Raw genomic sequence first — 27,066 nt, forward strand, 5'->3', positions numbered from 1 at the left:
TTATAACACGACATTAGTGTAAATAAAAATGACACTAATGTGGTGTTAGAATGGCACTAGGGGCTCTTAAATATGCTCATATGGCAGTGCTTAATTTGTGCTTGTTGTTTCTGGTGCGGACTTATTTTTGAGGGCCGAAGCTTATTTTTCTGCTTTAAGCATATACTGTGAGAAAAAGACACATATGGGAAAGACGGAGGAAGAGAAAAACAGTGGGAAAAAGCTGAAATCCGCAAGAGTGAGCTGAAGGGTCAGGGAGTGCCTGTAAATGGATTGAAGAGGCCAGAGTTGGCTGCAGGATTACGTGGCCTCTGTATTCTGTGTTCACACATTTAATTGCAGCAGCCGCGTGTTTAAGAAGAAGGCATTGGGCACCAGCACCTTTTTTTATTTATTTATTTTTTTACAAATTAAGCACTGCCCTATGGGGCATATTTTAAAAAAGTGGCGCTGCAAACAGTGCTGCACCACTTTTCTTGCGCCCCTAAGGCCACCATGTGTGCGCTGTATTTAAAATACGGCGCAACATGGCAGTAGTTAGGGGACTAGTGTCCGACTTTTTTGCACTAGTCCAGCGCTTTGCAGGATTAGCGTAAAAAATGTTGATGCTAATCCTGCAAAGCACCCAGAGGCCCGCTGTAACCAACAGAAGCCTCCTTTTAACGCCTGCTCTAAGCAGGCGTTAAAAGTGAAAGAAAAAAATGACGTTAATAAATCTGTCAGATTTCTTGCGCCTTTTTTTTTGCCCCCCTCCAAACAGAGGAATGCCACCTTTGCATACATTGCATACATTATGCCTGGTGCAAGCATAATGTAGCACAAAGGGATACAGAGTGGCACAATGCATGCATTGCATCACTTTGTAAATATATCACCGCGTTTTTGGCCTTCTAATGCTACATTAGCATAAAAAAAATTACACTAATGTGGCATTAGAATGGCGCTAGGGGCTCTTAAATATGCCCCTATATTTTATGTGGGTAGCTGAGTGGATTAGCAAAGCCGGCCTTTACAAGTTCTTTAAAACACATGAATGTATGTGAAAGGGGAGCGATGGAGAGATGAGGGGCACATTTGCCGGGTTGTATTGAGTGAAACCGAGGAGGTCATGGGATGGGGGGCACCACAATAAACTGCTGCACAGGGTGCCACCAGTCCTAAAACCGGCCCTGGATGTACTTACTATTTAGAGTACCCACTTGCGTCTGAGAAGTGCTGGTACTCTCCTATTACATGTATTGCAGCATTGTTGAAAAAAGCAGCTTCCCTCCCATTCAGATTAAAGACGTGCAGGTACTCAGTACCGCTCAGTACCTGCCCATTTAAAGCACTCATGTAGGCAAGCGCCTCGGTGCCCCACGTATGGAAATGCTGTAATACAACCTAGTACTCATAACTCACCCGGTACGATGCACGTCCAAAGTGACAGATAGACAGCACTCGGAGCGTGGGGCGAACGCCGGACCTCTGCCGGGGGCGTGGCCTCTCGCCTTTAAAAGGCGATAGGGGCGTGGTTCTGCGCGGTGGGCGCGGCCCCGCACGCTCCTAGGCGAGGAAAGTTGCTCGGGGCGCGGTCTGAGCGGTGGGCGTGGCCCGCGCTCTCATAGGCCGGGGCCGGCGCGGGGGGCGTGGTTTGCGCGGTGGGCGTGGCCCGCAGCCCCCTGTCAGGTGGATTTCCACATGCTCCGTCTGCCGCTCTAAGTAGGTTGGAGCTGCATCCCAGGCAGTGCGCGAGGCGGGAGCTGTGGTACCCGGGGTCCCCCCTGCACTGCCCGGCCGGAGGGAGAGCGAGCCCGGCTCCAGGAGAGGCGCCCCTGGCACTGGACTCCCGGTTTCCATGAGTGGGGCCAGCCCCCCCTGACCACCGTCGAGATGAGAGGTAAGGGCGGAGTCGGTGCAGAGCGCGCGGACTTGCTCCGCTGTTGTGGCCGAGGCTTAAAAACATGCCCACAGCTTGGCAGGATTTATACATCCCAGGGTGCGCTAAGGAGCTTTCAGGGGAGCCCTGCTCCGCCGCAGGCCGGGGGCTGGGTGCTGGGGGCTGTGCTGATGTCATTCATACTTACTCAGAGAGTGATGTGCCTGCTCTGAACGGAGAACATATCCTTCCATATGTGAGGAGGGAAAGTGGGATTTTATGTAGCACCTGCTCGAGGTCTGGGGGTGTCTGTGCACGAGCTGTTTAGGTGCAGCTTATGGTGACTTGTTTGTTGCAAACTCAAGGATGGCACAGCAGTGTCACATAGAATTTTAGAGTTATGTCACAGTATCACTTGCTGTGGGAAATTCAATTTTTTTTCGTGGTTTAAAACTTTGGCCCTATGATCGATCTGTAGAAAAATAAATCCCTAACAAAGAATATATAGAGAGAAAGAGGCCAATTTATGCCATGTCCGCTAAAAGAAGTGTGGCAATTGTGCAAATAAATGAACATTGACACATTTTACCGAAGTACAAAAATATTCCATGTTAATACCACAGCACAGCCTAACTAATGCGAATGCCGTTTTCCGCCACAAAAGGGAGGGGGGTGTATTGATGTACAAAGGAAACTAGATGTATACATGTATCTCGCTACGTGGGGGCTCCCCTTGTCCACTGGTGAAAAATGTTGTTCATGACTGACATCTCTGAAACAACTGCATTGTGTAAACCATATTGAAGATAAACAGGCTTTAATTTGCTAATATATGAACGGAAGGTCGTGGGGTCATGACCCCATGGCCTAAGTGACCACGAGCCTTGTCTCCTGTCAATGCCGAGCGTGTGAAGGATCAAAGGCTGAGACGGCCCCGTTGGCACCTGTGTGCTGCAGATTGTAACTGCATCTCCGCTGCAGGTGCAATGCCCGACCGAGCTATCTCGCGTAGCCACGTCAGCCCAGATGTGAGGTAATGACTATGCCATTTCCTTCGGCAGTCACACACGGCAACTTGCCCGCTCCTACTCTCAGTAGTCACCCAGTGTCCAGCCTTCTTTCAGGCGCGTGTGTGAGTCTGTGTTTCAGTACGTACTGCATTAAATGCCGTGTTGTACATCGTCGTGCCAGCATCACAGCTTAAAAACATTTCTGTTCAGTGCTTTAAAATTACGTTTACTCATCCGTGCGTTGAAACACAGAGAGGTTTCAGAGTTCACAGACTTAAAGGATTTTTATCACTAATAGAAATAATATTAATGTGATGATAACATATTAAACTAATGTGACATATACTTTTTTTTATACATAAAGTTGTTTATTTATTTTGTTCGATACCTCCTTTAAAAAGTAGACTAGGGCCAGCTCCTCGCCGATTTAAGAAACGACTCACCTACACACGTTTCAAAATCTATATTTCTCAGTTGATTACCAATCTCAGGTTCAGACTTGAATCAAAGATCTTAAGGTTAAGTAGATATTACAACCTTCATCAAAGTAACCGAAAACCTTTCTTTTCTAATCTCTGCCCCCTGTGCTCAGGTTCATGTCTTGATAGCACCCGGAAGCAATTATTTGATGCAGTGTGCGCTATACTAAATGTATAAATAAATAACTGACAGGCCCAGGGCCCAGTTCTGTAGTAGCGCCCCTATATTGTACGAAAGCAGGCATATTGCTCGCGTCTGTCCACCTCACAGGGCTTTAGGGAGAAGTGGATTTTTTTTTTTTTTATTATTAAAAAAATCATTTTATTAACACTCAACCATGTGTTTCAGGCTGGTCCTCTGAAGCGCCTTCTGTGGGGTGTAGTGATGTCATTTAAGAATAACCGTGAGAGGTGCCCCCCAGTATGTGATCCTGAGGGGGGGGGGGGCACCCCAGTTCATGCCCCCACTATTCAAGGTCAGCCATCTGCTTGCCTTCATCACAACTGTGGGAACGGTGTCCTCGAGTTTGTGCGCAGTGCTGTGTGCAGGCAGAATTCGTGTTCTCATTCTTGGATGTGGCAGTCGTTTTATGGTGATGTTGTGTGCACTGTGTTCTTGAAGTTGCCAGCATCATAGGCACGATATTGCCTGCATTGTTTGCTCAGCGTTGTGTGCAACTTATATCCTGTTTCATTTGTGCACTCTTGTTTCTTGCACCTAAATATGTCATTTCCAGACCCTATGGAGCACCACCCACAGGACAGACCTTTTGATTTTTCTGAAAATCCGCTCTTTACGGAGTAGTCCGTGAGCACACTGATGCCTGTGGTCAGTATTCATCCGTGAGTGGGGTTTATCTGGGTGGCCCGCCCGCTGAATGGCGATTCTTTCGAATTTTCGAGTGACTACAGCATATGTGCTCTAAATGTAAACTTGAGGCACTGTGGTGGCTGAGAAGTGGTGTGATCAGTGATCTTTACTGCAATGAGTCGATTAAATGTGCAAAATAGAATTGTGTATGTGTGACATCCCCCCGTGATGCATATGGTATTGTAGCTTGTCCACCCTCCCACCCCAATTAATTTACAGCACTAAGGGCCAGGTGTAGCAAAGGGTTTTTCCCATTCTGTGTCAATGGGAAAATGTGTTCGTACATATGGCTCTAAATTGCTTCCTAGCTAGATAGGCGCTATATAAATACCGATGCATGCATAATCCTATATTCCACGCTACCTGCATAGTATGCATAATATTGTAGATGCTCTATGCTTGATTCCACTGGCCCTGTGTCTATATAGTTGTGTGATCTATCCCCACCGTTGTGTAAGCCGCAGGCCGAATGATGCAGTATCATCCAGTGGTGTTGTCTGCACTGTGGATTTGATGGCGTCTTACCCCATGAGTGGGGTCAGTCAGGGATGGCAGCAAGAGCTCTTCCATTGCTTGCTCGCTCAATGCCCCGGTCCCTACTGTTGGATGTCTGTAGGAGCCCTGTTCACTACCCTGTGCCATAGCCCTGGGCTCTCAGCAGCCGGGAGGGAAGGGGCTCTCGAAGGGCTTATTTGGTCTGCTCGATCAGGAGTCGTCATCCATGGTGGATTTGTGGATGTCAGTCCAGCTCTCTCTGGCATTTGGTGAATTGCTGACCCTGTCGCGCAGGCATTTCTCACATGCCGGCACCCTGATGGCCACCCTCGTTTGTAGGTTATGGTGAGCACCTCCCTCCAGGCCATCACGGACACTGTTTCCAGTTCTGGACATCAGTATGACAGCTTAATGCGTTCTGGGTGTTGTAGTTTTATTTTGATTCCATTTAACTAATTCGACTAACACGTCTGAAATCAATGATTTGTAGGTGAAAAGTTCAGGAATGTCCTCATTGAGTTTGAGTCGAGTGGTAACCCCGGTGATTAGTATAATAAAAAGAACACGCCTTCCAAATGCGAGGCATGGCTTTGACTTGGACCCAGCAGCCATTTGCTGTTGTGGCTCGGCACAGGCATGGGGGCTCTCGGAGTGCCAGCTTTACTCCCATTGGTAATATCTGGACAGACCAGATGTGTGAACAGTGGGAATCAATCAATCAATCAGAGAATTTATAAAGCGCACTATGTACCCGTCAGGGTTTCGAGGCGCTGGGGGGGGGGGGTGCTGCTAGCGTTCGAAGAGCCTAGGAATCAGTTGGTTCTGTTGCTAGGGATCTGCCTGCTGACATAGGTAGGACTTGGCAATTCATAGCCATTGGGTAGTGGCCTTGGGGTGGTTATATACGTGTAACTACGACTCTCCCATGCACTTCTTATAATTTGCCTAGACCTTATATACGCTTACTTACGGTTCGGGGTTGTACTTGTATAGGGTGTGCTATAGGTGTAATTACTGCATGTAGGCAGTGTACATGTCCATATAGCTTTTCCCAGGCAATGCTTGTAATATGGTGGCGATTGTATAACTACATACTGTTTTTTAGACTGCCATGGATGTGATAAAGGCTTCCCCCATGCATTGGTTATAATGGCATGAGGCTTGTGTACGTGTAAATATGTAGTCTCCCTGCTTTGCTTAAAATGGCAGTGCCGGTTCACGTGTGATTACGGCTTATCTGTGCACAGCTTGTAATACCATAGCACTAGTGCACATGTAATTATGGTGCTCCCGTGCTTATTATGGCATGGGGCTAGTATACGTGGAATTACGGTGTCCCCATGCTCTGCATGTAATGCACCTGGGCTAGTTTGCCTGGAATTACGGCGTCCCCATGCTCTGCATGTAATGCACCTGGGCTAGTTTGCCTGGAATTATGGCGTCTCCTGGCATTGTTAGGATGGCGTGGGGCTAGCACACATGCATTTACAGCGTGTGCTTGCAATGTTGTGTGTCGATCATACGTGTAATTAAGGTTTTTCCATAGCTTGCTTTGCTTATAATTATAGTCGCGCAAAATTGTTACTACGCCGGTTCAATCTTGCGTAATTACCAGCATTTTTGCATTATACTTGCATGCAAAATTGCCAAAATGCTGATGATTCAGCTAATTTCAAGTCTGTTTGTTTACAAATCCTCTTGTAGGAGAACTGGGACAAAGCAACCAACCAGTACGCAAGCATCTTGTTCACAGCGCTTCTTGCTCTTTATCTCAAAATAAGTCATGTTCAAAATGAGCTCAAGAATACATTTTGGGACTAAAATATAGTGCTAAATGCCGGTTTGTATTTCGTGTAATTTTGCACAATTTTTCTGAAATTGTGCATAATTGCGCAAAAGGAAATGACGTAAAATTCGCACACTTCTGCTTATAAAGTCATAGGAGCTGATCTGCATGTACTCAGGACCTCTCCCTTGTTTGTAATGTCATGCAGCCCTTCTGCATGTCATTACAGCTTCTCCCTGCATTGTTTAGAATGAAGTCTAGGCTCTCAGAGGTAGTTAAAGCAGCCATCCGGAGAGTGATGTCACAATACTTCTCAATGCCCAGCTGACATCATCAAAGGGACACTGTAGAATGCCTGTTATTGGTGACTGTTTCTGGTGCAGAACTACGTCACCCAAAGGTGTTTTTTTTATTTTTACAGTGGGTGGACTCTTTAAAGCTTCCCCATGACAGCTTAAAATGCATGGAGCTAGGTCATATGAAATGGCAAAGCCGGCAGTACACACGCAGTTGCTGATTCCCTTTGCATTGTTAGTATTTGCATGTGGTCACTTTACATGTATTCTTGACTTCTTCAATGCAGTGTTGACGGTGCCCATGCCAATGCTGGGTCTGCCCCTGTGCCCAGGCTGCTGGAATTATACGATTTTGAAGCCACTGCTTTTACTGAATGATTCTGAATTTGCCACATTACCCACTATCTGCTGCAGATTTTAAGAAAACGAATTGTTTGACGGAATGTTGAACATTGTCAAACATTCACCCCCAGTACAGTGATCTGGGCCTAAATCCATCGTTTTTTTGCTGCCCATGCCATTCCAGTTTGGACCCAGCCATATGCAAATCAGTCTTGACCCTGTTCCCCATGGGAACAGTCCAGCCTGAACTGCTAGGCCAGGTCTTCCCCGGACTGGAAACAAGCATCCTGGGACCGGTTTTGGGGTTCCACCCCTCATCAGCCAGGCTAGCTTGAATCCAGTGGCATGGGAAGCACGGGACCCACGTCTGGGCATACCCTTCCCACTTAGGGCGACAAACAACAAGTGATGGACGGAATGCTGAAAATTGTCAAACATTCACCCCCAGTACAGTGATCTGGGCCTAAATCCATCGTTTGTTTGCTGCCCATGCCATTCCAGTTTGGACCCATCCATATGCAAATCAGTCTTGACCCTGTTCCCCATGACTGGTCACCTTTCTGTTGCTTATTCCTGCATTTGGGTGTTAAACTGGTATTAATGAGGTGGAAGCTTTGCTCGGGCAGTATTAACGTGATACAATTACAAAATAATGAAGTAATACAATCACAAAGTGCTGCACGCAATTTGCCTTTTGCGGTTGCATAATTTAGTCAGCTTTGCTGCATAGGTTGGTCCTGCCCTGTGCGTTATATAGGATGGGCTGTGACTCTAGTCACAGCTCTCCCATCCGCTGTTGGCAGTAGCTGCACATACCACAGACTAATGACAAACAATCTTATGTAGTGCTATAGAGTGTTTTACTTCATTTTAACCACCTTATTATGGCCTCTCCCTATTATTACATTTAATGAGACTCCTGTCTGTTTCGTAATACCTTCTTCCAAACATTGGGCGGGCCTGGGATGACAGTGTGGGCATAGGGGAGACACAAGCACATCGAAAGTCAGTGGTTGCACAGATAATTTCAGCCAAGGAAACTGCAACAGGCCAAACAAACTCCAGTGTGTAGGAAATCCCACGTCCAAGTGCAAACTCGCCTTCTAGAAAGCCCCCCAAGGAGGTATGGTGACATCTCCCTCGAGGTCTTTACGGGCACTCTCCAGTTCTGGACTTTTATGTGCTAACCTGGTGCATTCTATGAGTTGTGGTCTTGTACTTCTTTTAAACTAATTAGATTTAGTGGTAGAAGTGAATTGTGCAAAGCAGTATAACAATTGTATTGCCCCCATTCATTGTGTGTAATATCATGGTGGCTGCTATTAATGTAATGAATGTTTGTCATATGCATTGCTTGTAAATGGTACAGGTGCTCCTATGAGTGGGATGGCAGCTTCCCCAAGGATGGCATTGAATCACGTGGGGCGACAGTAGTAGCGTAATTACGGCTTTCTAGTGTATTACTTCTAATTGTATGATCCTCCTGTACAGTATCTAATGCTGACCTGTTATTGAGAATATTGAAAAATGCTTATTATTGCACTGTGAATAGTTTCTAGTGAGATTTTATAATTTCTGATTCAAAGCATAAATAAAATGATGCCTAAACTACAAAGCATAGCTCTTTGAGCCGTACGTTTACGAGTGAATGTGAGAGTTGTCAGTTTAGAGGTAAATATAAGACCGCCGGGGGATTTTGCGTCTATTGATCCTCCTGTACATGCAACTGTGGCTTCTTCGATAGCTTGTTAATAAGTTAAGGGGCTGCTATTAGAGTAATTACGGTTTCTCCCATGCAATATTTTCAGACTGGTTCCAGTGTAAATACGTCCGTTCCCTTGCATTGCTTATAATGCGACGGGAGTACTGTAGGAGTAATTATGCTTTTCCCGTGCAGTTCTTATACTCTGCTGCTTTGAGTGTGATTACGCCTTCCCCGCTGCTTTACATAATTTTGATTACAGCTTTTATAAGTGTGATAACATATTCTGCTAGAGATTGCTTATTGTGGTACAAAGGCTGCTATATGTGTAATTACGGTTTCTCCTTTGTATTGCTTATGGGCTGCTAGACGTGTAATTACGGCTTTACCATGCATTATGTCCAGAGCCAGTCATTTAATTCTTCAGACAATCTGCAGCTTATAGCTCTGTGGACAACGAAAAGCCTTCATCATCTTTTGAAGTGAGAGAGATGGGATGCCACGGCCTGAATCTCCAACATCGGTCCATTTGCCCAGCTCCTTTTCTCAGTGTTTCTTCATTTATTAGGGAAAGCTGTAAGAGGAAAACACGTTTCAGCGCACCACCCCTGACTTCCAGTCGCCCTTTTTTCAAAACATTGAAATCAAAGTGGTATAATGAATGCTGTAAAATGTGCGTCTTTGAGTATAGAAATGCAAAGCCACGTCATACTGCTGAGCGAAAAGCTTAACTCGCTGTGAATGCTGCAAAGTGTGACATATTCATTAATTAGCCGAATTCTAAATATAGTGAACTGCATTAGAATGAATTTACACACACTGCACTTAAACGAAAAAACATGTCTCAGAGGTGAGTTTATCCAGCTGAGAGTGCCACAGGGCCATGCGCGTGAAAACCTTATATTAATGGAGAAGGGTGTATTTTTGGTGGATGCCGTTTGTGCTTTGAGCTTTAATGCGTTTCGGATAAACCGTGTATGTGCCAGTAGGTACTGTAAGATTTCATTTACTCTGAGAACAGTAGAAGTGATATAAAGATTGAGGGAGCGAATGTTTTTTAAGTCATTCATGTTTGTTTTTAAAAGGTTTTAGCAAAAGGTTTTAGCACACGAGCATTCATTCCATCCTCTGTAGAACTGTCAAGAGTATCCAAGTGGCCTGGGAGTATAGAATGGTAAATAAGCTCTGGCTCAGAAACCTAGGGGAGCATGCCTATGTTATGCAAATGAGATACGCATTATGGGAGTAATGGGAAACGGCAAGCATAACCAAAATGTCTGCACTTGATTCGCTCCTAAAATATTATGAGCCTAAAAGGGGGCGTTTGTAATACTCCAAGAGTTGTATTTTCTGTTTTGCCTGCCACACAGTGGGTCGCCCTGTGTCTCTGAAAGTTTGTTCTCGGTAGTCCAGGATGATTGGTTTATTCCTGGACTACACTGTATTCTTCTGGTGAGTCCTAAAGAGTGTGCCACGCATGCAGACAGTTGCTTCTCGCTATCCCGGTCGATTTATGGGTCCGTTTACTGTTCCTAACCTGTGATCCTTTTACCAGAAGGGTGGTGCGTGACTCTGTTTGTATACCCAGCCATACATTTAAAGACATTGCAAGAAGACAACCTTGAGGGGGCATAAAAGGTTATACCCCGTGGTCTGCATTGTTTTTTAGAAGACTCTTTACCCCATATAATATTTCTTTACAGTGTAAGGTTGCATGTGCTCGCACAAACGAGGTAAATGTATGCTATGATCTTGGTGCCCCATGGAGGAATTCTGGTGACCTAATACTGGCGGCAAGACTTTAGAGTTACATTATTTTAAATGTTACAAAAAAGCATAGGATGGCTTTATTAAATTCTAAGAGATAGGTACTTCATTATGTATCATTGTTGTCTGAAAATATATAGTATAAGCATAGTTTTTAGGTTTCCATTTGGTAAAATCCCTAATTCATTGGAATGATGCAGCCCTCTTTCATGGTAGGGAATAAAACAAGCTTGTGACGAACATTCGACAAACATAATGTATAGAGAACTATAGGCGTATCTAGCCCTTACTAACAACACACGACAGGCCAAATACTTTTTGAAGAGTGAGCAATATTGCAAGCCTTTATTGAGCTGTTTAAGTGTTTTGTTGGGATATCGCTTGTGGACACTTTTAAGAGCCAACTTGGCACCCTAATACCGTATTTTAAAGAATTTGAGACTGACTTTTTTTTTTTTTTTAAATCACCTTAGTGTGTGTATTTTGCAACCTATATATTTTTTCAATGTTTTAGGTAGCACTCGATGTACCATTTTCAACTGATATTACTTAATGATTACATGGAAAAAGAGACTCATCACGGGACAGAAAAGGAAGGTGCATATTCGGACCCCTTATTAAAAAACAAGGAGCTAAAAAGATTGTTTAGAAAGATCAAAAATGTTCACTCTGAATTGAAGGGGGCGCAATATGTTCTCTCTCGTCTTTTTATTTCTCTCTTTCTCGAATAAAATTATTTGTTTTTCCGCTCCTTCCATCTGCATGTGTTGTCTTCTATCGCTCTCTGTACTCCACCTCTCTGACTCTGTACCTCTCCATCTTTTTTCATTCTTCCATCGCCCTCTTCATACTTCTCTCCGTCTGTTACTTTTTTGAGCAGCGCCTCTCGCTGTTTTCGTCTCCTTTTATCATTCTGTCTCTTTGGCAGTTCTCTGTTGAGATGCTGTCTCTCTCCCTGTCTTCAGTTTTTGTCAGCCATCTCTTTTAATCTGTCTCTGCTCCATGATGTTTCTTTATCTGTCTACCCACGACAGTCTCTTCCCGAGCCTCCCTCCTCTGTAAGTCTCTCTATTTGTGGCACACTCCCTCCTCACTCGCCCTGCTCACGCACCGGCCTCTTTATTGCTGACCCTCACCCACCTGCTTGTAGTGGAAGGTAAAGGGGGAGACCTCAAGAAGAAAGCCAGGTCAGAGAGTGAAGGAGAAAGAACTGTCTGGTGTCTCTTTCTGGCCGTCTCTCTCTTCCGTGTCTTAGTTTAATTTGTCCATGGGCCCTCCCACCCGCATCACATCTTCTGTGGGTGGAGGCTATATCCTCGGCCCTTCCCACCATGTGCCACTCTCCCCTGTGCCCGCCCCTTCCTGTCACGGGATCTGGGCAGCCTGGCCCTTCCGGATGGCTAGCCCAGCAGCCCTACACATGCACGAGGCTTCCCGATCTCTCGCGTGGCTGGGCTTCCCGAGAGTCTGCATCTCGCATTAAAAAAGTGTAGTTGTAACACAAACGACTGTGCTGGGACATTTTCTGGCCAGACCAATATCTAATGGACAAAAATAACAAACGTGCCTTACACAATTAGCAATTTTTTGTGACTTTAAATTTGAGAATTTCTTAAGGGTTGCAAACTGGCCCGAGCCGATATAGTTCTTCAGCAGTCTCTAAAATGAATATCTTTGCTGTTGGGCAATACTCGAAGTGTTACACGCGCACCAGGGTGGTTATAAAAACATGTATTTTTCTTGAGTAAAACTGTCACCTCTTAGTTGTCATCCTGCATCTGACAAGGGTGGCATCAGCGGTCCCAGGTTTTCAGACTGCTGTGCTAAGAATTCTGGGACTCGTAGTTTTTACGCCTCCTATATCCGTGACCGGATCATTAACCAGCTGAATGATTTCACCCTACAACCGCACACACAACATCACAGCCAGTGGCCAGATGCCATCCGTGTGAGTTTTGGCCAGTACTGGTCTTCATCTACTATATTAAGCATGCTGGGACTTGTAGTTTCAATCAGCCATTTTACGCCAGGGTTCTGCAGGTCCCAGCATGCTTACTTCCGATTAATTGAATAAAGAGGGTTGGTGAAAGTTACTTTAGCCAATAGCTGTGGCCGATATTCTTAAATGTCCCACTGGCTAGTGCATCACCTTTGAAAGATCTGCATAGGAGCCCTACATACCACCGTTACCTAATATGGTCTTGGGGCAGAAATCCTGGCTTTATGACGATGAGACATAAAGCATATGTCGCTGCTGTCTCAGTGTGATCTGTGGCAGGAGTTAGAGCATCTGTTGTGGGTTTCGAAGCATGACATTTTCAATTTTTGTGCTTTTCCCTATTAAAAAAAACATTTTTTATTCGGTGCATTTCAAAGCAACATGAATGCCTGTCCCACTGACTGTACTGGAATAAAACAACTACCCCCTGGTGCACATTTGATTACAAAACATCTCATGTGACTGAGGTATGCAGTGTAATTGAATAATTCATTACTTAATAAAGATGAATAAGTGCATGACACTGTTGATCCTTACTGTACACGAGTGCAGTATGTAGACGGTAACAGTGCAGACAGTAGGTGCCCTCTTGTGAGGGTCCTGTGCTGTGGTTGCAGGTACATCACGGCTGCCTTATCAAGGCTGTACTTCAGGGTTTCACGGCTCCTTCTCTGACCCCAGGCTCACTGGCTCTTCGTCACCTGCAGGTTTTTAGCCCTCCGTTCTCTCTTTTTCTATGCGTTGGTTTCCTCATCATTGTCCCTCGACCTCCTTTCTGTATTGCTTTTGCCAAAGTACATTGATGAAAGAAATTGTGGTCACAAGAAACCCCAGCACAAATTTAGCACTATTTTTTATAGCATTGTGAGTTCAGGATTAACGGTGGGGAAACTGGTGTTTCCAGGTTAAGGGCAGATAGGGGGACCTTGAATTGTAAAACAAAAAAAGGTCATAACTTTACGGGCATTCACAACTATTTTCAGTAGAAATGTCCACATTTACACAAATTTAAGTCTGTAAGGGTGCAGACTCCCTCACTTTTATAGAGGGAACAAAGGGAAGGGATTCTCTAAAGGGACAGATGTTCTGTTTGTGGAGAAAATGTCCTATATTGTCAGCCCTATACACCATCAGATATCTCCCAACACATACTCATGTAGCTCCTAAAAGACTTTGACTTACCGCACAAGACACCGCTGCACAGTCCCTACCACACCTCGTAAAATCCCAAATTGGCACCCAACACATCTGCCAACTGACCCTGGTGTCACCTATTCAGATCTAAAATAGACCACTGTCGCATAGCTTTGAACAGATCCTCCAGTAATCCAGACGCACACCCCCCTTCCCTTTCCTGTGGCTCTTTAAGATCTGACTGTGGGACACAAGCGCATGGGCACACCTTGTGTGTGTGCGCTATATGAATGTTCCTCTTTCGTCATTTTATCCACACTTCCCGGTGCTGCTGCTCCACCCACTCCTTGGCACTCATTGTTCGCTTCTTGTTGAATGAAGATGTGTCCGAGCAAGATGGGGAGGAAAAGGGAGACAATGCACAGCTTTCTGCAAAAACAATGGGGGAGTAAGTACTACCTCACTGAGACACCAGAAGAGGAATGAAAAACAAAGAAAAAAAAACCACACCAAAAGAACAAGTTGCAGCCTTACCCCAAAGGAAAATATGACAGATAACCTAAATTCACCTGAGAGGAACAAGAACAACCAAAGATTAAGCTAGAGCCAAAGATAAGAAAATGGAGACATCAAATAGAAACGCAATGTCACACAGATGGAAACTGAAATAGCGGACACACTTCACCCTCGAGCCCCAGCAAAGGGTTAAATAGACAAAGTTCTACCCCCTGCACAACCAGGACAAATAACCCTCAGATGTACCCCACACAAAATCAGAACAACAGACAAACCTGACAAAGTAGCAGAAAGAAAAAGATGGACAAATGCTAACCTGACACCAAAACAGCAGGCCTACTAGAATATTATTACAAACAAAGCCCCCTAAAACACAAACTACTCCCAGCTGTGAAACAATAGTTCCAGCCATGAGAGAACTTAAAAATACAGTGGCTGGTGGGAGGGGTTATTATTTTGCCCTCCCCCCAACCTAGAGTGGGGACCCGGAGATGCCCTAGACAGAAAGAGTGCGTTGTGTTGAACATTTTGATGGTCCCATTGTTCTAGGACCAGCGCACAGTGAGTTGTTGGCAAAAATGTTTTGTAAAAGAAATGCCACGCAAAGCATTATGGAATATTGTAGTATCTTGACTAATGCTCAGAACAGCCTCTAGAGGACACAATAATAAAAATAGCATTTGTAAGAAACATGGCCATGTAACCATACAGTGAGCCCCTAGAGGGCATAACAACATGAAAACAAAGTGGCAGAAAGTAATGCAGTGTAACCATATATTTAGCCCCTGGAGGGCGCAGTGTTGTACACATTTCCAGGTCTAGCAGGCCTACTGCAATACTATTACAAACAAGGCCTTTAAAGCGCTCCCAGCTGTAAAACAAAAGTTACAGTCATGAGAGAGCTTAAAAAGACATTGGTGGGAAAGGTTACTATTTTGGTGTCCCCCAACCTAATGTGGGGACCCAGAGATGACCTAGATCATGCTGAACGGTTTGGTGGTGGTCCCATTGTCGTAGGACCACCATAGGCTGAGTTGTGGAAAAAAAATTATTGAAGAAGAAATGCCTTGCATACCATTATGGGGCGAGTTTCCTGAGCGCAGTGAAAATTGTAATATTGATTCTCTCATTGTGCCGGGAGAGCCGCTTCGAGGATTTCTGTCTTTTTTTTTTTTCTGTTTTAAATGCTCCATATATTTTACAACTGCTAAACTCGCACGTAAGTGGTACTCCTGTAAAGCACTCCTCAGATCGAGGCCGTGCTATATGAAACATCCTGTAAAGCGCTCCTCTGATCTCGTTTGTGCCTGTAGGAACCTTTAAAAAAAACATATTAAATAAATGCAGCCTTTGTGCGCAGACACCGCAAAGAAACAGCTGCCATGCCCAAAACAAGGAAGAAACAGCATACGGTCACACAGTGCGATTCGGCCAGACAAAAGAAAAAAGTAGTGTACCACACTAAGGTATATGGCCGATCCTGCAATAATCCATGTAACAGGATCTGTCTGCAAGGTGGTAACAAAGCAGCCTCAAGGAGGGACAAACGTAAAGCATTTACCGACGAAACCAAGAGTTTTGAATGGCAGGCCAAGGATCAAATGAGAGGGATGGGCGTGGTGTTAGTCCACAGATGTAGATTACATCTCGAGAGACAGCGCTTATGCACTGCCCAGGCTCGACCTAAAAAGTGACCAGCTCCTTATACACAAGATACCTGTTTCCATCATACATAAGCATGACTACTGGTTTTATGCCATTCTGCAGCATGTACTACATTATGGATTTTGCCGGACTTGCCACACAATCCATTGTTTTGCTGCAAAATCTGCTGCATTAAAATGTTTCTACCACCAATGGATCAAAAGTTACTAAAGTGGAGCGACCCATGTTGCCACAGAGAGGAAGGCCCAGGCAAAGGTTGACAGGTTATCTTTCAGTTTCGTATTGCTATGTTGGGATGTTGAACTGGTACTAAAGATATGAAACGTTTGCCCAGACGGTGGTACGTAATTTAGTCAACCTGAAAACTTGGTCCTCCCCTGTTGCATAATTCCAGTGGTCTTATGCTTAAGTCAATAAGAAAACAGCAGACTAGAGCTTTCTAGTGGACTTGCAAATGCCATTTTTGTTACTCACTGGAATTAGTAGCATCAAGGTCTTATGGATGAAACCCTGAGCTGACCACGGGGGTATTTTAACCTGGGAGACACAAGACAGATTTAGAGGGGGAACGCAAGATTTACGGGTCAATATCAATCTTGATGCAGGACCTGCTGCTGTCCCTCTGCTTGCTATCAGCAGCATTCACTGAAAGAGAAGAGAGATGCCTAGTGCCTTTAATGCCAGAGACAGGCCGTATTTAACAAGACTATACACGGGACCAGACAAGTAGGCCATTGCACTTTGTATGCTCACTTGGGGATTTACACAGGTGCATTGCACAGTTCTGCATACACCTTGTACAATGTAGAGCTGCTTCACACACCCTCAAATCCTGACCTTTGCCTGAGCTACCATGACTGCAGCACGGCATAAACTTTGAAAAAGCTGTGCAGCGTGGTTAAAGCTAAAAAACAATAAACCTTCTGACGCACATGCCGGTGTGATTCTTTGGGTCCATGCCTACAAAATGCTGCAGTGTTTTTTTTTTGCTTTAGTTACCGATTCAGGTTAGATCGGTAAATAAAAAGAAATCAAACGTGCACAAGTTTTTTTTGTTTTTTTTTTGTGTTTTTTTTTTAAGTTGTCAGGGGAGCATAAGCATCATGAAGGAGATTAGATGGAAGCTCACAGGGCCAAGTGTGAAATGTTGTAAACTGAGGGCTCAGTTTTTGAGAGGTACGAGTGGGGTGGGTGAAATTTGCACTTATCAATAAAAACAATAATGCTCCTGTGCACTGACATCTTTGTAGTACCTCAGGGGGCCAAGCTGAGCTCACTTCTGTTTTTTTGTGAGATGTTCCGCCTCCTCCTGCTTGTGTCAGTCAGGCCCTAGAGCGCGCTTTGGTTTCTCCCTCCTCCCCTCACCTCCATCCCTGAACTCAGCCCCTGCCTCCCACGCTTTTCCTCAACAAGGGGCTCACTAGCGCCCCTTGCAGTCAGTGGAAGTGCACTACAGCTCCCTCATTTCCTGCACCTCTCGATGTGAGCCTACTGGTGGAGCTCGCTCACTCCCCCGGCTCCATTTCTGTGGGATCTTCTCCTTCTCCATATCTGAGCACGCATCTTGCTCGGCGCCGCTGGAAAGGTAAAGCCTCGGCCTGAGCCTGGGAGGGAACTGGGCTGGTATTTGGGGAGCAGGGAGAACTCCGCCAAACGAAAACGAGGCTTCACCTTAAAAAATATGTACACGCCTACGCCTAAACTTGATTAAAAGCTAGTCTTTTTGCTGGTGTTTGCTTTTTATGACGTTCTATTGTGTTGAGAGAAAGTAGAATGTTAGTAGTCGCTTTGGAAGCCACAGCTGAAAAAAAAAAAAAAAAAAAATTAAAAACACCCTGGGAAAAGCAAACATGCATAGAGAATGGAAGATTAAGTAAAGCCTGTAATGTAAGCAGGAACAACATGGTTACGTTAGTGGAGAGCAAGAATGCTCTGCAAATGAAAAGGAAAGCTTCCTCGAACACGAGCAGTAAACCAAGAAAAAAAGTTCTGCAAAGAACAGATAAACCCGACAAAGCGTAATTTTACAGTAGTAAGTCCCTGTTTCCAAAGAGAAAAGGGAGGGACAAAGAGGCATGAGAGATCACTAGCAAGCAAGGATTTTTAAATGACGCTGAAACGAACATATGAAATGGCTTTAAGACCACAGAATAAGTATACTAAAAGTATATAAAAGGCCATACGCTTATGCTCGACCTGAGACGAAAGGAGAAGAGCACACTAAGCCCATCCTCACGCCTAAAGAAAGGTAAAAATCGGACAAATCTCAAATTACATGAAATAAAAGATGCAAGTGTAAAACTCAAAGAAGAGGAGACAACCAAATACCCCCAACAAAAAAAAAACCTAATGAAATGGCATGAAGGTAAAAAGACAACCAAAGAAAGTGGAAGAACATTGAAACACAATGCACACAGAGCCAAAAAGAAAAACCAGTGCCTTGGTCTAACAGGAGAGCCACACTGATATACCCAACTGCACACGAGAAGAAAAGCAGGCAAACACCAACTTCACAATAAATGTCAAATAGACAAATCTTAACTTCACACTCTAGGAAAAGAAAAAAATCAAATCAACCATAACCGCGTACCAAAAGGTTATAAAACGTATAAACAACAATTTCAGACCACACAAAAGAAGGGGAAAAAACATATAAACCCAAGCCTCATCCACAGGTAAGGAAAAAACACGAAATGTCACCATTGTCACACTGAAAAACACTTTGAGGAGAAAGGAAAGCTAGTAAACATCATCTCCTTACCAGCAGAAAGGGCGATTTAGTGCACCATGAAGGTACCAGGCTGCTTCTGGCTTTTATATATTTAAAGCAAGGAGCGGCTACACCATTTTGTCTCCAATACATTTTCTTTATATTTACCGCCTACACCAAGTACCCAATCAGAAATTAGAATAAGTCTTGGCAATGCCAATAGGTCTGGGTTGAAAGTGCTAACACAAGGTGAAAGTGTCTTGGCACTTTAAAGGTAGACAATCTAAGAGATAAACATTGGCTCCAAAGTCTTTGTAAGATCACAACTACCATTTTGTTGTAAGGCATCCTGAATTATCAATAATAAAATCCAGTAAGACGGAGACGGCCGGTCATGCCCTCAAAAGGGATAAAAAAGGATGCAGCATTAAAATATGACAAACAATGGACTTTTATTATATAATAATGCATGTGTGACATTAAGAATTTGATATACAAATAATGTGATGTACTAGGTGTACTGAGCGCAATGAAACATAAGACAAAATGAACTACAAATCGAAAATTAAAAAACCCTAAAATATGTCAGTTTAAAAAAAACAGCACCCAGGGGTAGGTGTAAAAAGTAGGGGTGCTGCACCACCCCTACTGTAAGCCTGCTGTAGCTCTGAAGATGACTATGATAAAAAGAGGCCTTTTTATGTTGAAACATTTGCTGTGCGTTCAAAAAAGGAGGCCAGTTGTCAGGCTAAGATGTTTGACAAATGACTGCTTATTATTTTGGCATTTAAATTGTTTATTTTCTGTTCGTTTTCTAACTGCAAAGTGAGAGGATTTTGTGAAATAACTGTGGTGATCTTGCTGGGGTGTAGGGAGTGTGAAAGGAAAGGTTGTAGGATGTCAATTTTTACACAAACATTTAAACACCTGTAAATGAACTGTCTGGATATTTCAAAATATACCAGACATTAGGCAACACGAGGCGCATATTTTCTTTCAATTATAAATTGTTATGAAAACAAAGATTTTAATAGGATCAAGAGGCTTTTTGTGGGGAAGTGTAAGTGATAAATATTTTCTGAAACCCTATTTCCACTTATCAGTGTGTGTGTCCTATATAGTTTTATCAGTAAAACTGTATGTTTGTTCAAATTTAATGGCCATTTCAATGGAAAATGTGCTGTCTGTACATAACCGTGCACTACCACACCGCGCTTTAGTAACATATTTGGAACAGTTTTCTCCAACATGCACTACGAGATGCTTCGCACCCCAGTCCCGCTCTGCTGAACGGATATGGCTCAATTGCTACCCTTGTTTTTTTGTGTGACACTTGGATTTTTCACTATCCCTGTGACATCAGTGATGTAACGTAGAATACAGCTCCTCCACTGCTCCAGCACCACTGGCACCGCAGGCCCATTATTACTGCCTAACAGCATTATCTACAACAGTAATATTGGTGGTACTGCTCACAGCTGCAAAGTTCTTGTTGTCTGAGCATCTCTGCCCAATTGCGACTTCTGTAGCCACACCACTAACTAAGAATGTTCCATCCCTGCTGAATTATTCCTGCTGTTCCAGCACTACCTCCTTCTTGGTGTCAGTGATCTACTGCTGCCGACTCTCCAGTGTCCTGTCAATAATTTCCCATCTACAATGCTGCAAATAACAGATTTTCCTAATATCTCATTTATAGCACTTAATGTATGTAGGAAGTTGGCTCTGTATGTGCTATTTCAAAGTAAGGAATAGCATGCACAGAGTCCAAGGGTTCCCCTTAGAGGTAAAATAGTGGTAAAAATAGATAATACTAATGCTCTATTTTGTGGTAGTGTGGTCGAGCAGTAGGCTTATCCAAGGAGTAGTGTTAAGCATTTGTTGCACATACACATAGACAATAAATGAGGTACACACACTCAGAGACAAATCCAGCCAATAGGTTTTGTTATAGAAAAATATCTTTTCTTAGTTTATTTTAAGAACCACAGGTTCAAATTTAACATGTAATATCTTGTTCGAAAGGTATTGCAGGTAAGTACTTTAGGAACTTCAAATCATCAAAATTGCATGTATACTTTTCAAGTTATTGTCAAATAGCTGTTTCAAAAGTGGACACTTAGTGCAATTTTCACAGTTCCTGGGGGAGGTAAGTTTTTGTTAGTTTTACCAGGTAAGTAGGACACTTACAGGGTTCAGTTCTTGGTCCAAGGTAGCCCACCGTTGGGGGTTCAGAGCAACCCCAAAGTCACCACACCAGCAGCTCAGGGCCGGTCAGGTGCAGAGTTCAAAGTGGTGCCCAAAACACATAGGCTAGAATGGAGAGAAGGGGGTGCCCCGGTTCCGATCTGCTTGCAGGTAAGTACCCGCGTCTTCGGAGGGCAGACCAGAGGGGTTTTGTAGGGCACCGGGGGGGACACAAGTTGACACAGAAATTTCACCCTCAGCAGCGCGGGGGCGGCCGGGTGCAGTGTAGAAACAAGCGTCGGGTTTTCAATGTTAGTCTATGAGAGATCTCGGGATCTCTTCCGCGCTGCAGGCAGGCAAGGGGGGGATTCCTCGGGGAAACCTCCACTTGGGCAAGGGAGAGGGACTCCTGGGGGTCACTTCTCCAGTGAAAGTCCGGTCCTTCAGGTCCTGGGGGCTGCGGGTGCAGGGTCTCTCCCAGGCGTCGGGACTTTAGGTTCAAAGAGTCGCGGTCAGGGGAAGCCTCGGGATTCCCTCTGCAGGCGGCGCTGTGGGGGCTCAGGGGGGACAGGTTTTGGTACTCACAGTATCAGAGTAGTCCTGGGGTCCCTCCTGAGGTGTTGGATCGCCACCAGCCGAGTCGGGGTCGCCGGGTGCAGTGTTGCAAGTCTCACGCTTCTTGCGGGGAGCTTGCAGGGTTCTTTAAAGCTGCTGGAAACGAAGTTGCAGCTTTTCTTGGAGCAGGTCCGCTGTCCTCGGGAGTTTCTTGTCTTTTCGAAGCAGGGGCAGTCCTCAGAGGATGTCGAGGTCGCTGGTCCCTTTGGAAGGCGTCGCTGGAGCAGGATCTTTGGAAGGCAGGAGACAGGCCGGTGAGTTTCTGGAGCCAAGGCAGTTGTCGTCTTCTGGTCTTCCGCTGCAGGGGTTTTCAGCTAGGCAGTCCTTCTTCTTGTAGTTGCAGGAATCTAATTTTCTAGGGTTCAGGGTAGCCCTTAAATACTAAATTTAAGGGCGTGTTTAGGTCTGGGGGGTTAGTAGCCAATGGCTACTAGCCCTGAGGGTGGGTACACCCTCTTTGTGCCTCCTCCCAAGGGGAGGGGGTCACAATCCTAACCCTATTGGGGGAATCCTCCATCTGCAAGATGGAGGATTTCTAAAAGTTAGAGTCACCTCAGCTCAGGACACCTTAGGGGCTGTCCTGACTGGCCAGTGACTCCTCCTTGTTTTTCTCATTATTTTCTCCGGCCTTGCCGCCAAAAGTGGGGCCTGGCCGGAGGGGGCGGGCAACTCCACTAGCTGGAGTGTCCTGCTGGGTTGGCACAAAGGAGGTGAGCCTTTGAGGCTCACCGCCAGGTGTGACAATTCCTGCCTGGGAGAGGTGTTAGCATCTCCACCCAGTGCAGGCTTTGTTACTGGCCTCAGAGTGACAAAGGCACTCTCCCCATGGGGCCAGCAACATGTCTCGGTTTGTGGCAGGCTGCTAAAACTAGTCAGCCTACACAGATAGTCGGTTAAGTTTCAGGGGGCACCTCTAAGGTGCCCTCTGGGGTGTATTTTACAATAAAATGTACACTGGCATCAGTGTGCATTTATTGTGCTGAGAAGTTTGATACCAAACTTCCCAGTTTTCAGTGTAGCCATTATGGTGCTGTGGAGTTCGTGTTTGACAAACTCCCAGACCATATACTCTTATGGCTACCCTGTACTTACAATGTCTAAGGTTTTGTTTAGACACTGTAGGGGTACCATGCTCATGCACTGGTACCCTCACCTATGGTATAGTGCACCCTGCCTTAGGGCTGTAAGGCCTGCTAGAGGGGTGTCTTACCTATACTGCATAGGCAGTGAGAGGCTGGCATGGCACCCTGAGGGGAGTGCCATGTCGACTTACTCGTTTTGTCCTCACTAGCACACACAAGCTGGTAAGCAGTGTGTCTGTGCTGAGTGAGAGGTCTCCAGGGTGGCATAAGACATGCTGCAGCCCTTAGAGACCTTCCTTGGCATCAGGGCCCTTGGTACTAGAAGTACCAGTTACAAGGGACTTATCTGGATGCCAGGGTCTGCCAATTGTGGATACAAAAGTACAGGTTAGGGAAAGAACACTGGTGCTGGGGCCTGGTTAGCAGGCCTCAGCACACTTTCAATTGTAAACATAGCATCAGCAAAGGCAAAAAGTCAGGGGGCAACCATGCCAAGGAGGCATTTCCTTACACAACCCCCCCCCAAACGAAAGAGGATGAGACTAACCTTTCCCAAGAGAGTCTTTATTTTCTAAGTGGAAGAACCTGGAAAGGCCATCTGCATTGGCATGGGCAGTCCCAGGTCTGTGTTCCACTATAAAGTCCATTCCCTGTAGGGAGATGGACCACCTCAACAGTTTAGGATTTTCACCTTTCATTTGCATCAGCCATTTGAGAGGTCTGTGGTCAGTTTGAACTAGGAAGTGAGTCCCAAAGAGGTATGGTCTCAGCTTCTTCAGGGACCAAACCACAGCAAAGGCCTCCCTCTCAATGGCACTCCAACGCTGCTCCCTGGGGAGTAACCTCCTGCTAATGAAAGCAACAGGTTGGTCAAGGCCATCATCATTTGTTTGGGACAAAACTGCCCCTATCCCATGTTCAGAGGCATCAGTCTGCACAATGAACTGCTTAGAATAATCTGGAGCTTTTAGAACTGGTGCTGAGCACATTGCTTGTTTCAGGGTGTCAAAGGCCTGTTGGCATTCCACAGTCCAGTTCACTTTCTTGGGCATTTTCTTGGAGGTGAGTTCAGTGAGGGCTGTCACAATGGATCCATATCCCTTCACAAACCTCCTGTAATACCCAGTCAAGCCAAGGAATGCCCTGACTTGAGTCTGGGTTTTTGGAGCTACCCAGTCCAGAATAGTCTGGATCTTGGGTTGGAGTGGCTGAACTTGGCCTCCACCTACAAGGTGTCCCAAGTAAACCACAGTTCCCTGCCCTATCTGGCATTTGGATGCCTTGATAGAGAGGCCTGCAGATTGCAGAGCCTTCAAAACCTTCCTCAGGTGGACCAGGTGATCCTGCCAGGTGGAGCTAAAGACAGCAATATCATCAAGATAAGCTGTGCTAAAGGACTCCAAGCCAGCAAGGACTTGATTCACCAACCTTTGGAAGGTGGCAGGGGCATTCTTTAAACCAAAGGGCATAACAGTAAACTGATAATGCCCATCAGGTGTGGAGAATGCTGTCTTTTCTTTTGCTCCAGGTGCCATTTTTATTTGCCAGTACCCTGCTGTCAAGTCAAAGGTACTTAGAAATTTGGCAGCACCTAATTTATCAATGAGCTCATCGGCTCTTGGAATTGGATGAGCATCTGTCTTGGTGACAGAATTGAGCCCTCTGTAGTCCACACAAAACCTCATCTCTTTCTTTCCATCTGTGGTGTGAGGTTTGGGGACTAAGACCACTGGGCTAGCCCAGGGGCTGTCAGAGCGCTCAATGACTCCCAATTCCAGCATCTTGTGGACTTCCACCTTGATGCTTTCCTTAACATGGTCAGACTGTCTAAAGATTTTGTTCTTGACAGGCATGCTGTCTCCTGTGTCCACATCATGGGTACACAGGTGTGTCTGACCAGGGGTTAAGGAGAAGAGTTCAGGAAACTGTTGTAGGACTCTCCTACAATCAGCTTGCTGTTGGCCAGAGAGGGTGTCTGAGTAGATCACTCCATCTACTGTACCATCTTTTGGGTCTGATGACAGAAGATCAGGGAGAGGTTCACTCTCTGCCTCCTGATCCTCATCTGTTACCATCAACAGATTGACATCAGCCCTGTCGTGGAAGAGTTTAAGGCGGTTTACATGGATCACCCTCTTGGGGCTCCTGCTTGTGCCCAGGTCCACCAAGTAGGTGACCTGACTCTTCCTCTCTAGTACTGGGTAAGGGCCACTCCATTTGTCCTGGAGTGCCCTGGGAGCCACAGGCTCCAGAACCCAGACTTTCTGTCCTGGTTGGAACTCAACCAGTGCAGCCTTTTGGTCATACCAAAACTTCTGGAGTTGTTGGCTGGCCTCAAGGTTTTTGGTTGCCTTTTCCATGTACTCTGCCATTCTAGAGCGAAGGCCAAGTACATAGTCCACTATGTCCTGTTTAGGCTCATGGAGAGGTCTCTCCCAGCCTTCTTTAACAAGGGCAAGTGGTCCCCTTACAGGATGACCAAACAGAAGTTCAAAGGGTGAGAACCCTACTCCCTTCTGTGGTACCTCCCTGTAAGCGAAAAGCAGACATGGCAGGAGGACATCCCATCTCCTTTTGAGTTTTTCTGGGAGCCCCATGATCATGCCCTTTAATGTCTTGTTGAATCTCTCAACTAAGCCATTAGTTTGTGGATGGTAAGGTGTAGTGAATTTATAAGTCACTCCACACTCATTCCACATGTGCTTTAGGTATGCTGACATGAAGTTGGTACCTCTGTCAGATACCACCTCCTTAGGGAAACCCACTCTGGTAAAGATACCAATGAGGGCCTTGGCTACTGCAGGGGCAGTAGTCGACCTAAGGGGAATAGCTTCAGGATACCTGGTAGCATGATCCACTACTACCAGGATATACATATTTCCTGAGGCTGTGGGAGGTTCCAGTGGACCAACTATGTCCACACCCACTCTTTCAAAGGGCACCCCCACCACTGGAAGTGGAATGAGGGGGGCCTTTGGATGCCCACCTGTCTTACCACTGGCTTGACAGGTGGGGCAGGAGAGGCAAAACTCCTTAACCATGTTGGACATATTGGGCCAGTAGAAGTGGTTGACTAACCTCTCCCACGTCTTGGTTTGTCCCAAATGTCCAGCAAGGGGAATGTCATGGGCCAATGTTAGGATGAACTCTCTGAACAGCTGAGGCACTACCACTCTCCTAGTGGCACCAGGTTTGGGGTCTCTGGCCTCAGTGTACAGGAGCCCATCTTCCCAATAGACCCTATGTGTTCCATTTTTCTTGCCTTTGGACTCTTCAGCAGCTTGCTGCCTAAGGCCTTCAAGAGAGGGACAGGTTTCTTGTCCCTTACACAGCTCTTCCCTGGAGGGTCCCCCTGGGCCTAAGAGCTCAACCTGATAAGGTTCAAGCTCCAAAGGCTCAGTTCCCTCAGAGGGCAGAACTTCTTCCTGAGAAGAGAGGTTCCCTTTCTTTTGCTGTGTTGCAGTTGGTTTCCCCACTGACTTTCCTGTTCTCTTGGTAGGCTGGGCCATTTTTCCAGACTCCAGCTCTACTTTTTCACCCTGTGCCTTGCATTGTGCTCTTGTTTTCACACACACCAGTTCAGGGATACCCAGCATTGCTGCATGGGTTTTTAGCTCTACCTCAGCCCATGCTGAGGACTCCAGGTCATTTCCAAGCAGACAGTCCACTGGGATATTTGAGGAGACCACCACCTGTTTCAGGCCATTGACCCCTCCCCATTCTAAAGTAACCATTGCCATGGGATGTACTTTTCTCTGATTGTCAGCGTTGGTGACTGTGTAAGTTTTTCCAGTCAGGTATTGGCCAGGGGAAACCAGTTTCTCTGTCACCATGGTGACACTGGCACCTGTATCCCTCAGGCCCTCTATTCTAGTCCCATTAATTAAGAGTTGCTGTCTGTATTTTTGCATGTTAGGCGGCCAGACAGCTAGTGTGGCTAAATCCACCCCACCCTCAGAAACTAGAGTAGCTTCAGTGTGAACCCTGATTTGCTCTGGGCACACTGTTGATCCCACTTGGAGACTAGCCATACCAGTGTTACCTGGATGGGAGTTTGGAGTGGAACCCTTCTTGGGACAGGCCTTGTCTCCAGTTTGGTGTCCATGCTGTTTACAGCTATGACACCAGGCCTTTTTGGGATCAAAGTTTTTACCCTTGTACCCATTGTTTTGTGAAGAGGCTCTGGGCCCACCCTCCTGTGCAGGTTTTTGGGGGCCTGTAGAAGACTCTTTACTATTTTTAGTTTTGGTTGTCTCATCACCCTTCTGCTGGGGAGTTTTTGTGACCCCTTTCTTTTGGTCACCCCCTGTCGAAGTCTTGGACACCCTTGTCTTGACCCAATGGTCCGCCTTCTTTCCCAATTCTTGGGGAGAAATTGGTCCTAGGTCTACCAGATGCTGATGCAGTTTATCATTGAAACAATTACTTAACAGGTGTTCTTTCACAAATAAATTGTACAGCCCATCATAATTACTTACACCACTGCCTTGAATCCAACCATCTAGTGTTTTCACTGAGTAGTCAACAAAGTCAACCCAGGTCTGGCTCGAGG

The 27,066-nt window shown here is 45.6% G+C and overlaps 1 protein-coding gene across 1 annotated transcript in view; it reads left to right on the forward strand.

Annotated features, from left to right (window-relative positions):
• The first annotated feature begins 1,710 nt into the window (after positions 1–1,710).
• Positions 1,711–27,066, forward strand: part of LOC138267840 (nuclear receptor ROR-beta-like) — a 142,181-nt gene continuing 116,825 nt past the window's right edge. Inside the window, exon 1 of the mRNA XM_069217054.1 lies at positions 1,711–1,879. Coding sequence (XP_069073155.1) covers positions 1,873–1,879 — 7 coding nt within the window. The 5' untranslated portion in view covers positions 1,711–1,872. The remainder of the gene's footprint in view (positions 1,880–27,066) is intronic.

The sequence above is a fragment of the Pleurodeles waltl genome, chromosome 12 (genome assembly GCF_031143425.1).
Source record: "Pleurodeles waltl isolate 20211129_DDA chromosome 12, aPleWal1.hap1.20221129, whole genome shotgun sequence".
Classification (NCBI taxonomy): Eukaryota; Metazoa; Chordata; class Amphibia; order Caudata; family Salamandridae; genus Pleurodeles; species Pleurodeles waltl.